Below are 16,501 nucleotides of genomic sequence, written 5' to 3' on the forward strand. Positions count from 1 at the left end.
AGATTTCTGAGCTGCTGAAAGCCCAGAGCTGCGTCTGCCGCTTACTGCTGATCCCTGGGATTGCCTCTGCAGTTGTAATTGCCCTGCCCTAGGCAGGCCAGAAAGGGTGGGGGCTGGGTATGGAGGAGTCTTCTCTCTCCCAGCCCAGCCATGTCACACTCTTCCCGCAGGCCAGAAAAGGTGGTGGCTGGGGGTGGAGGAGTCTCTTCTCTCCTGGCCCAGCAAAAGTCACACTCTTCTCAGCCTCTTCCCTGGGTCAGAGCTGCATGCTGGTCTTCCCAGAGCCTGAGCACTAAGGCTCTTCTGTAATCTGACACTACTCCTTAGTTCAGGGGCCAGTTTAAGTCTCTGGAAGGGCGGGGGTAGGATTGGAAGAGCAGGGGGAGGGTCCCAGGTATGGAGTTTGTGTCATTTGTCCAGCCTAGGGCCCAACTGGAGGTCCCAGCCAAGGTTATTGCCTCAAATGCTGGATATGCTGCCCCCTCGGCGGGAGAGATCAGCTGTGGGACGCAGGAAAGAGCCCCCCTCCTGGCTTTTGTGTTCTCTGTTCCGTCCTGGGATCCCCTGCGTCTCTGCAGCTGCGGGTGCCGGCCGCGTTTCCACCGCCGCAGATGCGGGCTGCATTTCCACAGCCACAGGTGTGGACCGCGCGGTGACCTGGTTTTGAAAGTGGCTCTGCCGGTGCCCGGCTGCGAGGCTGATCTCTGGCTCCCGGTTGGTGCTATGTTGATCATTCCTACCAAAGACGGTTGTTTCGCTTGTAGGATTAAGTGGGGAAGAATATGCAAAGTGATTAACAGAAAAACGGGTCCTGCTGTTTGGGTTCCCTCTGCCACATCCCCGGCTCCCCCAGCCCCCCCACACACAACATTCTAAGCTCCTGCCTCTGGACAGGTGTCTCTGGCCGCAGGGACAGCTGCACCTCAGCCAGCCCTTCCCCACCTTTGGGCCCTTCCTGTACGCTGCCCTCCTGGGTCCAGTTACATTCAGAGAACCCTTTTATTATTTTCTTGTTGTTGTCCATTTATATTATTCTTTATGGAAAAAGTGCTTGGAAAGGAAAGCTTCTCTCACAGTGTAAACAGAAAGCCCCATCATTTGGCATGCATCTGTGGTAACCATAAAAACAAACATGTGTCAAAACGTTACTAGATTTTGTGGAGACACTGCCTCCAAAGGTTCTGAGCCCACCTGCCTGCTCTCTCTAGAGACATGCAAATATTAAAAGGTGTTAAGGAAAGTAGAATGGTGGGTGCCCAGGGGTGGAAGGAGAGGAAAGGAGAGTCAGTGCTCAATGGGACAGAGTTCAATCTGAGGAAGATGAAACAGTTCTGGAAATGGATGGTGGCGATGGTTCCACACAGTGTGAGAGAACTTAATGCCTCTGAACCGGTCACTTAAAAATACTTAAGATGGTAAATTTTATGATATGTATACTTTACCACAATATTTTTAAAAGAAAAAATATAAACCATATACTGGAGCCAGAAATAAACTTTTATTTTGAGGAACTCTAAAGGACTGACACTGAACTTGGAAAGGGTAAATCCTTCCCACTGCCAGCACCGCGCAAGCCCGGCGGACACACAGTACGCGTCCGGTGCTCTGGGAGGCACTGCGTTTGGGGGAGCTGCTCTCCACTCCTCCCAGCACAGAACAGGCGCTGGGCAGAGGGCAGGGGACCCAAGGACATGCGGGGCCAGGCCAGAAAACGACAGTGAAAAAACGAGAATTGAGAGTTGTGCAAAGAATGGGGCTGGGTGGGGGTGGGGAGCACCACAGCCCACCCTCCCACCCCCATCCATCCACCTGGGCAGAGGCAGGGCCTGCAGGCCTGACACAGGCAGAGGGGGAACTGACAAAGGAAACAGGAAGTAAGCAACCAGGCACCAGGTCAACTCAAGTCAACACACACTTCCTGGCACCGCCTTTGTGGGTCTGGTGAAGGGAGTTGAGCAAGACCCCACCAATCCTGCAGGAACCAGAGCTGCAGGCAGCCCTCGGGCCAGGCAAGCTGAGTGCAGACAGGAGAGCAAGGCCTGCAGAACCAAGCTCAGGCTATGGCTGCTCCACTCCTGACCCTGGCAACCCCCTTCCTGTTTCCTAACCATAGCCCACAAGTACCCACATGGCCCGGCCCCTGCCAACCACACTGACTTCACCTCCTAACACCCTTCCGCTCACCAAACACGCCTTGTTTTGTGCCCTCCAACAAGCTCAGCCCGTCCCCAGCATCTCTGCACTCGCTGCTGGCTCCAGCTGGTCCCACGCGGCTCCCAGTTCTGCGCCAGAGGCTTCTCCTGACCACCCCATCCAGAGCTGCACGTCTCCTCAGCCCTCACCACAGCACGCTGCTTCCTGCCTTCACGTTCTTCTCTCCATCAGAAATGCACCCATTTATTTCATCTTTATTAACTCCCACAGTCAACCTCATGCTCCAGGAAAGCAGGAGTGAATATTGTGCTTATTCACTGCCACATGCCCCAGGACCTAGAATGGTGCCTGGCTCCTAGAAAGAGTCACCAATAGCCATCACCTGTCTGTTTGGTGAACCCCCTGCCCTCACCTGTGAAGTATGGCGGTCCCCAGTGCTTGTCCCCAGGGCATCGGGCAGGACAGTGCTTCTCACGAGTGCTGTCCTGGGCACAGCAGGCACTCTGGCATCTCTACCCCACTCCCTAACTGCCAGAAATGACACCCAATGCAGCCCCCACGTGAGAATATACAGCCAAAGTCTATGGGAAGGAGGCAGGAGGAAGGAGGAGAGATTGGGCTAGGTGTGATAGGATGAGCAGTGCCCATAAGTGGGGTGTCAAGGAAAAAACACTCCAGACAAGGGGAACAGAAGTACAGTTAGGGGTCAGAAAGCCCAGTGAACGGGCTGCAGAAGTCGTAAACTGCTGGGCCTCCGGTTCAATTAAACACACTCTTTGCTCAGTGTCCACATGGTAAACTTCTTACTTCAACGTCAGAGCGTCATTCCCCAGTTTCCCTCAGGTCCTGTCGCCTCACCTGTCCAGCTTCCAGCATGTGAGCCCCTCTGTCCTGTAGGCTGTCCGTGAGCCCAGCACAAGGCACAGAATGTAAGGGGTTTCGAGAGGAGTCTGAGGAAACCCTCTCCCCTAACTTCAGCCTGCGAAGCACTGCAGTGTGAGTGCCGCTGCTCCCGCCTGCGGGGGAAGGCAGAGGGACCTTGGGCTGTGCTGGCTTCCGATGCCCTGCAGTCCTGGGTTAGCAAGGACGCGGACTAGGAGGTCCTTCATGCCCACTGTTTCTCCAAGGGTCCCCTGAGCGGCCTGGTACACAGGGTGCTCCAAGGACCAGCTCACTATGGGGGGGCCCATGCAGCAGAAAGGGCTCCCCTTTGCCTCCCTGACAGTCCCTGCACCTGAGGCTCAGCTGTGCCCAGGGCCATGGTGAGAGGGTACACCTTGACTCAGGACCAGGCCTGGCAAACACAATAGGCAGCTCCAGGTGCCCAAGGGGTAGCCCTCTGGCACAGAAGAGGAGGAGAAGTCTGGGCACAGCTCAGTTTAATGTGGGCTCTGTATGGTCTGCCAGATGCTCCTTACCAGGCAGGTGCACCGCTGTTCAGCTGGGAGGGGTGCTGATGCTCAGTTTACACCTGTAACCTTATCCACTCACACACCCTTGGCTTTAGGGGTGCTTCACCCAGAGGCCTGGGTGGCTGCACACTCCCCCTCCCCCAAGGAGCAGCCGATGGCTGACTAACAGTGGGTTCGAAAGCTTAAAACCTCGGTCTCCCCCTTCCCTCAAGCTGCTAGTACAATTCCTCGAGTCTCAGCCCACATCCTCACTCCTCTCCCCCAGCCCACTCATCAGCAGCGTCAGGCTCTGCTTCTGGGAGACCAATCTAAGATACTCACTCTCTGCAGGATAGGGCAGCCCACTGAAGAATCCAGAACCCTGGGACTTCAGCCGCAGGTGAAAGAACAGGCAGATAAGGCAGCATCTCCCCAACACAGTGGTGCTCAGACACTACGCTCAGGGAGGTTTTGAAACAACATAGAAAAATACTTGGGCTTTAATGTTAACTGGTGGTTGGAAGAGAAGGTTAGTTACGGAGTGGCCCAAATACCAGGTGTGAGCTTCGAGGGAAAAAATAAGTGATTGAAAGGAAAACAAAATGGTGACTGATTGTATCACAGTCAAAAGATTCTTCTTTTTCTCTATTTTCCCAATTTTCTATATAATGTCATTTTTTTAAACATAAAGGGCCTAAATGAAATATACTTTATGGAGCACTTTCAGTAACACAAAATATCAAAAAGAATCAGAAACTTAAAACCAGCAATGCTGGATGCAACTGGAGAGGTTCGGCTAGTCTGGCGGATTAGCCAGAGGCTATAAATTCCTGAAGGGGTGGGACAGAAGGCGTCCAGCAGCGACTCACAGACCATCACAGCTTATAGTTAATCGCATACAGTACTTCCTTCTCTGAGGCTTGGACTGAAACGTAGGCATTTCAGACTAGAGGATCTCTACGGTTCCTCTGGCCTTAAAATTGTCCAATTACTTGATGCTGTAATATCAAGAAACAGGAACAGTAAACTTAAAGCTACTGGCTCAGGCGTGTGGTGATCTCTGTAAACTTGGAACTTGGCCACAAATTTGAAGGAAGAGCAAAACAAGTCTCCCACGGTGCAGGAAAGTTTTCGCTTTCTTTGAGTTCCATCACAGAGACTTAACAATGAACTCCCTGGGTGCAGAAGGTATTTTCCATCCAGCTTTATATTCCTGGGGACATACAGCTTGTCTGCACGCCAACTCTTAAAATATCTAGTCTTCAAAAACCCAAGTGATAGATGATGAAACTAGGAACAGTGCTACTGAAAATAAAACATTTTCAGTGTTTGATTGATGGAATATTTTCCTGTGAAGTTAAGTGGGAAATCACAACCACTAAACACCTCTGAGGAGACACCTATGGTAAGCAGTCACACACTTGCAAGAAAAAGTATGGATCAGACGCAAAACAAGTTATAACACACTTAGCACTTCTCTGATGCCTAAGAGATTAGGATTGTGTTTTTCCTTCCTCCCGAGAATCTATACAAGTAAATTAAAGTCCCCCCCAGTCCATCAGCTCCTCTCAAAAGAAAATGCAGTTAGGAAAAAAAAAATTGTTACTTCAGGGGGAAAAAAAGTACAGCTATAGAATGTCAGGGAAAGCAGCATAGAAATACATCCAAAGGCATTCAATGGAAGCCAGCTGTTTTTAATAACCAGCTTCCTCTCTCTTGCCCACTTATTACAAGAACAGACACCTTCAACCAGAGCATGAACATGTCTCTCCTCCAAAGCAGGGACTAACCGTCAGCCTTCCTCCAGGGACATAGAAAAGGTAAAGCAGAAGATCAGCCTCTGACAGCAAGCCAGAAACAGGGTCATGCAGGCACAGAAGGCACTAATCCAAAATGCAACTGGCTGAGGTAGCATGTCCTTATTTTAGGAGGCCCACTTTCAGAAAGTAAAAAGGAACAAGTAAGGAAGAATTCTGCTCTGGATACCATACTGGCACACATGCACAGACTAATTAATAATCAAACAGAAAACAGACACACACACACACACACACACACACGTTTTTTTGTAATGTGATCCCATCTTCTTAAGCCGCAACATTGACCCAGCTTTCAAAGAGGAAAAGAAAGGGAGGAGCAAAGGTGTATCATGGGGGTTGCCAGGGGCAGGGGACTACCTCCTTCATCTCTAGCAAGGTCCATCTGTGACATAAATGGGACCTCAGTCACACCAAGGACTGTCTCCACCCCGCTAGAAGCCACATTCTTCTCCATCTGCAGGATGGTGGGGCTGGTGGACCACATCACCCCGCCCAGTCAAGGGCCTAGCCAGGGCTCCCTGACTGGGGGAGGTGGGACAGAGTCCGCCAGTTTCATTAGTTTCTGGGGGTTCCCAGATCAGGAGCCCCACAATGAGTGTAGAATTCCTGAGTTCCTCCAGAAAGCCAGGAGGGGAGGTGTCAGAAAAAGACTATTCCTGAGTGTCAAGGCTAACCCCGGTCTGTGGGCCATCTGGGAGTGAGTGAGTTACCAACTATTCCCTTGTGTCTGTCTCACCAGTCCAACGGATGCCTGGCTTTCCTCCCAAAGACCTTCCATCACAGGTTTTCTGCTCCTCCCAGATCTGCTGAAGGGGTATGATTAGACTCCCACACACGCCTTCCTCACTCCGCCACAGAACCCAATTCCCACAGCAGTCCGGCGCCAGGCATGACTCCTGCGTCACCGGCACCGAGTCTCCTGACTCTCCGGGCAGCGCCTTGCCCACCTGCTCCCTGGGGTCCAGAGCTACAAGAGGAAGAGCACATGCCTCTCCCTACCGAGGAGTCCTGAAGAACCCCCTCCCGAAATCATGCCGACACGGGGGAACCCCTCCTCCCGCACGACCCACAAACACGCAGGTCACGACCGGCCAGGCCCAGGCGGCTCCGCTCCGGCCGGAGTGACGCGGGGAGCCTGGCGGCGACATGCGCAGTGGCGGCCGCGACCAGCGTGTGCGCCGCGAGGTCACGCGCGACCGGCCGCTCCGGCGGGTCCACCTGGCCGCCGCACAGGCCACGCGCGCGCCGGCGGGGGGCGCGCCCGGCCGCCCCGCCATCCTCGCGGCGCCAGCCGGGCCGAAGGCCGCGCGCCCGCCGCCGGCCACGCCGCCCCGCCCGCGCCGCCTCCCCCGCGCCCGCGCACCTGCCGCGCGCCGCCGGCCGCCCAGCCCCCAGCCCGCCCTCGCCGCCTCGGGCCGCGGCCGCGCCTCACCAGCGGTAGCAGCCCTCGGAGGCCTCCAGAGTGAAGTTCACGCGCGTGGCCCGCGTGTAGGGCAGCAGCACTTTGGGGATGTTGAGCTTGGCCGCCGCGGCGGTGGGGCCCAGCGCCAGCAGCACCGAGAGCGCGAGCAGCAGCAGCGACAGCCCCTGAGCCCGCGCCGCCATCCTCGCGGCGCTTCACCTCCCGCGACCCGGCGCCGGGCTGCCCGCGCGCTCCCCCTCGCGCCCTCCGTCCTCGCCCGCCCGCCCGCGGAGCCAGCAGGTGATGAGCGCGGGAGGGAGAGGGGCGGGGCGAGGGCCAAGGCCTCGGGCCACTTCCTGGGCCCCGGCGGGGCCCGAGCGCGGGAACTGAGGGGGCCGAGCTCCCGGCGATCCCCCGTGGCCACGCGGGGCGGAGGAAGGGGCTGGGGCGCGTGCCCGAACCACCACAGTAGGGGGAGAAAGGATGGAGCGCGCGCCCGGCTGCGGGGCACCCCTGGAGCACGCGGGAAGCCCTGAGCCGTTTTCTGGCCTCCATGCTCGTACCCCCTGGTGTCACTCTCTCCGACGGTACTGCAGGCCAATGTGGAGCCTCCCAGATGCCCGCAGTCTTTCGTTTGGCTCCGTCCAGCGCCTCTGGACCTGGGCAGAGCCTAAGGTAGGCCGCCAGGCTCCCCATACCTTGAACTGAGCGCGCAAAGGGACAAGCACCGAGGAGATCCGGGAGGCGGAGTGCTGATGTGCGCCTCACCCAAGTCTACACTTTCAAGAAGGGGGACCGTGTGTTCCGCAAGGGGAAGAAGACCTGTCGCAGCTCTGAGTGCACTATAGGTGCTTCCTCCCCCGTCAGCCACCTCACGGCCTTGCCAGGAAGGCCATATGATCCCTATTTCTCCAGGAAGAAACAGGTTGAGTGGCCCGAAGATCACTCAGCCAAGAAGGGCAGTGCTGGGGCTCTCTGGTCCCAAAGCCCTTGTTCTCTACACTGCACCCACTGCCTTCCAGAAGCGGGAGGGGGGTACCCAAAGGGCAGACTCAGGGCGCCAGCTCAGGCTCACCGCACCTCCCCCAGAGTGAAAGAGAAAGAGAACACGTGCAGCATCATCGAATTCGTCTGCGTGCAGACACCTCAGTTCTTAAATTCAGTCTACTTTGTGTGCTGTATGGTTTGTAGTTGTTTTCCTTGTGAATTGCATGAGGGTTGGTTCGGCCAGCACCAGTGTCTCTAAAATGTTAATCTGTCACAGGAAGGGCGCAGCCTCGTGGGACTCAGGAAGGGGCCCCGGGTGAGCATGTGCAGGCCCAGCTCCTGGGAAGGGTCCAGGAAGTGTGCCCTGAATTGTAACCCGGAAGGCACACATTGATGCCACCGCCTGACAAGGAAGGAGAAGACGAATTTCAGTCAGGCTGCGGAAGGCTTCTTAGAGGAGGTGGCCCCTGGCCTGGGCATAGATACCTCACTGGGCTTCAGAGAGGCCTAGGTGCATCTGAGCCTGCTGCTCAGAGGTCATTGGCCTTTGGATGGTGATGAGCGGTGTCTTGGGGGTCACCCTCAAAACCTGAGGGCCCCAGACCAGGGAATGTGTGGGTTGGGGGAACCTCTAGAGATCCCAAAGCTGGGAGGGGGTGGGGGGTCTTCCCTGGGTCCTTCCCAGGTGCTCTGGGAGGAGAATTCCAATGGGAAACAGAAGAGTTGTATGGCAAAGCAGCCCCAAAGGGAAATCAGTGAGGAAATCTTCTTGCTCTTGTTGGCACATTTTATTGATGCAGTTTGCAGTCAGATAGTGTAAATTAAAAAGGTCAAAAGGGCTCAGAATGCAAGTGATTTCCCGGGCTTTCCCGTCACCCGGTACCTTCCCCATGGTCAGTGTTTTCTGCTTGAATACACTTCCAGAGAAAGCTTATGCATATACAAACACATACATTTAAAAATCAAGATATAACCCATCATGTTCCCATTCTGCCCACTTCAGTTGGCAAACCAGGAGCCTTGCCAGGAGGTAAATAAATACATAAAAGGACGAGGTGGGGCTTTGGGGGACTGAAGCGCTCTGGCCCACCAGGATCATGAGTCCTTGTTGCCCCATGTTTCCAGATCTTATGTTTATTGAGAAATTAGGAACATGGATTTGTAGGTGAAACATCCTGATTGTAAATGAATGCAATTAATTTATTAAAAACAAACATACCTACTCTTGGACATTTATCCCAGAGAAATGAAAAGTCATGTTCACACAAAAATCTGTACATAAAATGTTCATACCAGCTCTAGTCATAAAACCCACAGCTGGAAACAGCACAGAGGTCCTTCAGGGGCGATGGTTAAACAGACTGGTCCATCTGTACCGTAGAGTACCACCCAATCACAAAGGACAGAACTAGTGACACACACAACAACTCAGACAAATCTCCAGGGAAGTGTGCTGAGTGAAAAAAAACAGTCCCCAAGGTTACATACTGTATAATTACATTCGTGTAATATTCTTGAAGTGGCAAAACTACAGAAGTAGAGAGCAGATGAGTGATTGATGGGGCAGGCCAGGCCTGTGTAGGTGGGGGGTGAGGTGGCTATAAAAGGACAACAGGAGAAAGGCTTGTGGTGATGGAATGTTCTGCATCTTAAACTGTATTGACGTCGGTGTCCTGATTGCAGTTTTGTCCAATGGTTTTGCAAGATGTTACCACTGGGGAGCTGAATAAAGAGTGTATGGGATCACTCTGTATTATTTCTGACAACGGCATGTGAATGTACAATTACCTCAAAAAAAGTTTAATTACACAAACAAAAAAGCAAACACACAAACAGGCCTAACAAAATAATCTGGGTGGACATCTTGCTTAATTTAAAACAGTCAGGAAATTTCCCCAGCAAAAACAACCAATGGGAAATAAAATGGTGGATAAACATTTTCCCATTTGAGATTTTGCCTTTTATATTGTCCTTAAACATATCCCCTTTCCCCCATTTCAGTTGCCTATGAACTGATGAGGGATGGTGTCTAGGGGTTCCTGTGGGCCACCCTGCCTTCTCTATGTGGTCTGTTTCCAGTCCTTGCCATTGGAACCCCTTCTCTGGGTGTCAGATGCCTTAGGCAGCAGGCAGTGGCCTGAGCAGACCATCTGCCCCAGGTACAGAGGCACTGTGTTGGAAGGGACCCCAGGTTTGTGTGAGATGGTTGTCTACCTGATAAATAAAATGAGACAGGCAAACGTTTTCTGTGACTTGTATCAGTACCTCCCAAACTTTCATTTTCTTAACCAGCCTCAAACATCTTACAGTATCTGAGTACCACCTGTACTGTCATTTCCTATCAAGCAGACACTGTTTCCTGCTAAAGGCTCAGAGCCCAAGGCCTGCTCTCACTGTTCAACTGGGAAATAACCAAGCACCCGGCAATATAAAGGCATGACCCACCCCCTCAACACTGGGCCTTTCTCCTTTAACGTATGAGGGTTGAAAGAATTTAAAAGGCAAGTCAGTTTTTCCTAGTGGGATGTTGTCATGTTAGAGCCTATCCACCATCTTTTTATTACATACACACATACACACACACACACACACACAGTGCCAAAAAAAAAATGTATACACTTTTTTTTAAGAGCGTTGTTTGATTTTTAAATATTTACGGTTTTTGTTTTGTTTTTTTGGTTTTTTTTTAAATTTATTGGAGTGACAATTGTTACTAAAATTACATAGATTTCAGGTGTACAATTCTGTATCACATCATCTATAAATCCCATTGTGTGTTCACCACCTGGAGTCAGTTCTCCTTCCATCACCATATTTTTGATCCCCCTTACCCTCAGCTCTCACCCCCCAACCCCCTTACCCTCTGGTAACCACTAAACTATTGTCTGTCTTGTTTATGAGGTTTTTTTTGTTTTGTTTGTTTGTTTGTTTTTGTTTTTCTTAGATGTTTATCGTTTCTATCCCTCACACTGTGGACTCCCCTCCCCCCATCTGCTATCCCTCTGACATCGCACCGAGCCATCCCATTTCCACTATCTCCACTCGCAATGCTGTACTCCGCCTCTTGTAAATGTATACATACCTATATATACATATATATATATAATATTATAGTTGGCATTCATTATCATTCAGCTTCAGGTGTGCAGTGCAGTGATCAGGCATCTACATCTTCCTTGAGATGGTCTCCCAAATGGGACACGTGTCTATCGGACACCCTACAAAATCTTTACAACGTTATTGATTACGTTCCCCAGATTAATTTTCAAAACCCCGTGGCCATCTTGTGGTTACTGATAGTTTTCTAATCCCCTCACCTTCCCCCTTATCCCCACCCCCCCACCCCTCTAGCAACCCTCAGTTTTTCCTCTTTGTCTCCAAAACTGTTTTTGATTAGTTCATTCACTTATTCTTTTCTTTAGATTCCACATATAAGTGAGATCATATGGTATTTGTCTTTCTCTGACTTATTTTACTTAACATAATGTTCTCTATGTCCATCCATGTTGTTGCAAATGGTAAGATTTCTTTCTTCTTTATGGCTGCGTAGTATTCCATTGTATAAATGTACCACAGTTTCTTAATCCAGTCATCTACCGATGGGCATTTCGGTTGTTTCCATGTCTTAGCTATTGTGTATAGTGCTGCAATAAACATAGGAGTGCATAAAGATTTTTGAATTGGAGTTTTGGATTTCTCCGGATAGATACCTAGGAGTGGAATTACTGGATCATAGGGTAGTTCCATTTTCAGATTTTTGACATACCTCCATACTATTTTCCATAGTGGCTGCATCAATCTGCAATCCCACCAACAGTGCACAAGGGTTCCCTTTTCTCCACATCTGCGCCAGCACTTGTTGTGTGTTGATTTATTGATGATAGCCATTTTGACTGGGGTGAGGTGGTATCTCATTGTGGTTTTTATTTGCATTTCTCTGATGATTAGTGAGGTTGAGCATTTCTTCATATATCTGTTTGCCATCTGTATGTCCTTTATAGAAAAATGTCTCTTCAAGTCCTCTGCCCATTTTTTAATTGGGTCGTTTGTTTTTTTGGAGTTGAGTTGAGTGAGTTTTTTATAGATTTCTGATATTAATCCCTTATCAGATATATCATTGGCAAATATCTTTTCCCATTCAGTAGGATCCCTTTTTCCCTTTTTGTTTTATTGATGGTTTCCTTTGCTGTGAAAAAACTTTTTAGTTTGATGTAATCCCACATGTTTATTTTTTCTCTTACTTCCCTCACGCGAGGGGATATATCAGTAAAAATCTTACTCCGGGTAATGTCTGTGAATTTTCTTCTAGGTATTTTAAGGTTTCAGATCTTACATTTAAGTCTTTAAGCCATTTTGAATTTATTTTTGTATATGGTGTAAGGAGGTGGTCCAGCTTCATTTTTTTGCATGTGTCTGTCCAGGTTTCCCAGCACCATTTATTGAATAGACTGTCTTTACCCCATCGTACATTCTTGCTTCCATTGTCGTAGATTAAATGGCCATATAGGCATGGATTTCTTTCTGTTCCATTGATCTATGTGTCTGTTTTTATGCCAGTACCATGCTGTTTTGATTACTGTAGCCTTGTAGTATAATTTGAAGTCAGGTATTGTCATACCTCCCACTTTGTTCTTATTTCTCAAGATTGCTGAGGCTATCTGGGGTCTTTTATGGTCCCATATAAATTTTAGGATTATATGTTCTATTTCTGTGAAAAACGTCGTTGGTAGTTTGATAGGAATTGCGTTGAATATGTATATTGCCTTAGGCAGTATGGACATTTTAACTATATTAATTCTTCCTATCCATGAACATATGTATGTTTCCATCTATTTATATCTTCTTTCATTTCTTTCTTCAGTGTCTTATAATTTTATGAGTACAGATCTTTTACTTCTTTGGTTAAATTTATTCCCAGGTATTTAATAGTACTTGGAGCAATTGTAAATGGGATTTTTTTTTAATTTCTCCTCCTGATGTTTTATTATTGGCATATACAAATGCAACTGATTTCTGAATATTAATTTTGTATCCTGCTACTGTACTAAATTCATCTATCAGCTCTAATAGCTTCTTGGTGGAATCTTTAGGGTTCTCTATATATAGTATCATATCATCTGCATATAATGATAATTTTACTTCCTCCTTACCAATCTGGATGCCTTTTATTTCTTTTTCTTGTCTGATTGCTGTGGCTAGAACTTCCAGCACTATGTTGAATAGAAGCGGAGACAGTGGGCAACCTTGCCTTGTTCCTGATCTTAGGGAGAATGGTTTTAGCTTTTCCCCATTGAGTATGACGTTAGCTGTGGGTTTGTCATATATGGCCTTTATTATGTTGAGATATGATCCCTCTATTCCCACTTTCTTAAGGGTTTTTATCATAAATGGCTGTTGGATTTTATCAAATGCTTTTTCTGCATCTATTGATATGATCATGTGATTTTTATTTTTCATTTTGTTAATGTGGTGTATCACATTAATTGATTTGTGGATGTTGAACCACCCTTGCATACCAGGGATGAATCCCACTTGATCATGGTGTATGATCTTTTTAATGTATTGCTGAATTCTGTTCGCTAATATTTTGTTGAGGATTTTTGCATCTATGTTCATTAGAGATATCGGCCTGTAGTTTTCTTTTTTTGTGGTGTCTTTGTCTGATTTTGGGATCAGGGTGATAGTGGCTTCGTAAAAAGTGTTTGGGAGTCTTCCCTCCTTCTGGATTTTTTTGAAGAGCTTGAGGAGAATAGGTGATAATTCTTTTTTGAACGTTTTGTAAAATTCACCTGTAAAGCCATCTGGTCCAGGGCTTTTGTTTGTTGGGAGATTGTTGATTACTGATTCAATTTCCCTGGTGGTAATCAGTCTATTCAGGTTTTCTGTTTCTTCTTGAGTTAGCCTTGGAAGGTTGTACGCCTCTAGAAAATTGTCCATTTCTTCCAGATTGTCAAATTTGTTGGCATATAGTTGCTCATAGTAATTTCTTAAAATTTTTTGTATTTCTGCAGTGTCCGTTGTCACTTCTCCTCTTTCATTTCTGATTTTATTAATTTGGGTCCTCTCTCTCTTTTTTTTAATGAGTCTGGCTAAAGGTTTGTCACTTTTGTTTATCTTCTCTGAGAACCAACTCTTGGATTCATTGATCTTTTGTATTGTTTTTCTGGTTTCTATTTCATTTATTTCTGCTCTGATCTTTATTATCTCCTTCCTTGTGCTCCCTTTGGGCTTATTTTGCTGTTCTTTTTCCAGATCCCTTAAGTGTGAAGATAAACTGTTGATTAGTGATGTTTCTTGTTTCTTTAGGTAGGCCTGCAAAGCTATGAATTTCCCTCTGAGGACTGGTTTCGCGGCATCCCATAGATTTTGGGTCGTCGTGTTTTCATTTTCGTTTGTCTCGAGATATCTTTTGATTTCTTCCTTGATCTCCTGCTTGACCCATTCATTATTTAGTAACATGTTATTCAGCCTCCATGAATTGGTGTGTCTTCCAGTTTTTTTCCTGTAGTTCATTTCTAATTTCATAGCATTGTGATCAGAGAAGACAATTGGTACAATTTCAATTTTCTTAAATTTATCAAGACTTGTTTTGTTGCCTAACATATGGTCTATCTTGGAAAATGTTCCATGTGCGCTTGAGAAAAACGTGTATTCTGCAGCATTGGGGTGAAATGCTCTGAAAATATCGATTAAATCCAAGTGGTCCAATGTATCATTTAAGGCTGTTGTTTCCATATTGATTTTCTGTCAGGAAGACCTGTCCCTTGTTGTCAAAGGTGTGTTGAAGTCCCCTACTATAATAGTGTTACTGTTGATCTCTGTCTTTATGTCAGTCTGTACCTGTTTTATATATTTAGGCGCTCCTATATTGTGTGCATACATATTTACTAGGGTTATGTCCTCTTGTCGGATCGATCCCTTTATTATTATATAGTGCCCATCTTTATCTTTTAATATGTTCTTCATTTTAAAGTCTATTTTGTCAGATATAAGTATTGCAACTCCAGCCTTTTTCTCATTTCCATTTGTATGAAATATCTTACTCCAACCCTTCACTTTCAGCCTGTGTGTGTCTTTTGTTCTGAAGTGAGTCTCTTGTATACAGCATATATAAGGGTCTTGCTTTCTTATCCAGTCAGCCACCCTATGTCTCTTGATTGGAGCATTTAATCTGTTTACATTTAAAGTGATTATTAATAGGTACATAGTTAGTGCCATTTTTAAATTTGTAGTTAGGTTGTTTTGATCTTTCTTCTATTTACAGAAGTTCTTTTAGTATTTCTTGCAATGCTGGCTTGGTGGTAATAAATTCCTTTAGCTTATTTTTTTCTGGAAAGCTCTTTATCTATTCATCAACTTTAAATGATAGCCTTGCTGGATAAAGCAATCTAGGTTGTAGGCCTTTGTTTTCCATCACTTTGAGTATCTCCTGCCACTCCCTCCTGGCCTTCAATGTTTCTGTAGAAAAATCATTTGATAGTCTTATGGGAGTTCCCTTGTATGTAACCCTCTGTCTTTCTCATGCTGCTTTTAGGATTCTCTCTTTGTCTTTAAGCTTTGCCATTTTAACTATAATGTGTCTTGGTGTGGACCTGTTTGGGTTAATCCTGGTTGGAACTCTCTGCACTTCCTGGGCTTGTATGTTGGTTTCCTTCATCAGGTTGGGGAAGTTTTCGGACATTATTACTTCAAATATGTTCTCAATCCCTTGCTTCCTTCTTCACCTTCTGGTATTCCTATGATGCGCATGTTGTTGCGCTTGATGTTATCCCAGAGGTCTCTTAAGCCTTCCTCATTGTTTTCTATTCTTTTTTCTTTCTGTTGTTCCGTTTGGGTGATCTCTGCTACCTTGTCTTCTAAGTCGCTGATTCGATCCTCTGCTTCATCTAACCTGCTGGTTATTCCTTCAAGTGAGTTCTTAATTTCGGTAATTGTGTTCTTTAGTTCTAACTGGTTGTTCGTTATGATTTCTACATCCTTCTTTATGTCTTCTCTAAGCTCCTTAAACATTCTTATCACCAGTGTTCTGAACTCTGTCTCTGAAAGGTTGGTTACCTCTGCTTCATTTGGTTCCAATTGTGTATGTTTCTTCTGTTCTTTTATTTGGGACATGTATCTTTGTTTCCCCATTCTGGCTGACTGTCTGTGTTTGCTTTGATGTGTTAGGTAGATCCCCTAGAGTTCTTAGTTCTTGCTAGGTTATCTTATGTAGTATGTGTCCTTTATATTTGACTTGCACTACTTCGTTCTTCTCCTCTGCGTGTGCTCCAACGGTGACTCTTGTGTTGTGTATATTGTCCTGTTCAAGAAGATCTTTAATTGCTTTTTGTTTGTGAGTAGGTGGGGTTAACTCCTAGGCTGACTTGTTGTGAGACTTGGCTCTGCCCACCACAGGGCGTTCTGCTGCGTGAGGGTTGACCGCTTAAATGTGGTTTGGCCTCTATGGGCTGTAGTGCCTGCAGAGAATTCCCTCTGCATGTGTGACTTGTAGGTCAAACCCAGTAGTACTCTGGTTTAGTCTGGAGTTGGCCTCTGCATATGTTGAATCTTGTGCCTCTTAAGATGGGCCCTGTAGGGCAATTTCAGAACAAAGCAAATCACCAAGCACAACAACAACAACAACAACAACAACAACAAAGAAAAAAATCAAATACATTCACATGTAAAAACACCCGATAACCCCCACTCGACACAGGCAAAGATATCAAAGATATAAAGACAAAGCAAAACAAAACAAAACAAAGCAA

At 47.3% G+C, this 16,501-nt stretch overlaps 1 protein-coding gene across 1 annotated transcript in view; it reads right to left on the reverse strand.

Annotated features, from left to right (window-relative positions):
* The window catches only part of NUP210 (nucleoporin 210), a 138,480-nt gene extending 128,165 nt beyond the window's left edge, over positions 1–10,315 (reverse strand). The window contains exon 1 of the mRNA XM_033127109.1: positions 6,798–10,315. Coding sequence (XP_032983000.1) covers positions 6,798–6,970 — 173 coding nt within the window. The 5' untranslated portion in view covers positions 6,971–10,315. The remainder of the gene's footprint in view (positions 1–6,797) is intronic.
* Positions 10,316–16,501: the final 6,186 nt, after the last annotated feature.

Source organism: Rhinolophus ferrumequinum, chromosome 2 (assembly GCF_004115265.2).
Source record: "Rhinolophus ferrumequinum isolate MPI-CBG mRhiFer1 chromosome 2, mRhiFer1_v1.p, whole genome shotgun sequence".
Taxonomy (NCBI): Eukaryota; Metazoa; Chordata; class Mammalia; order Chiroptera; family Rhinolophidae; genus Rhinolophus; species Rhinolophus ferrumequinum.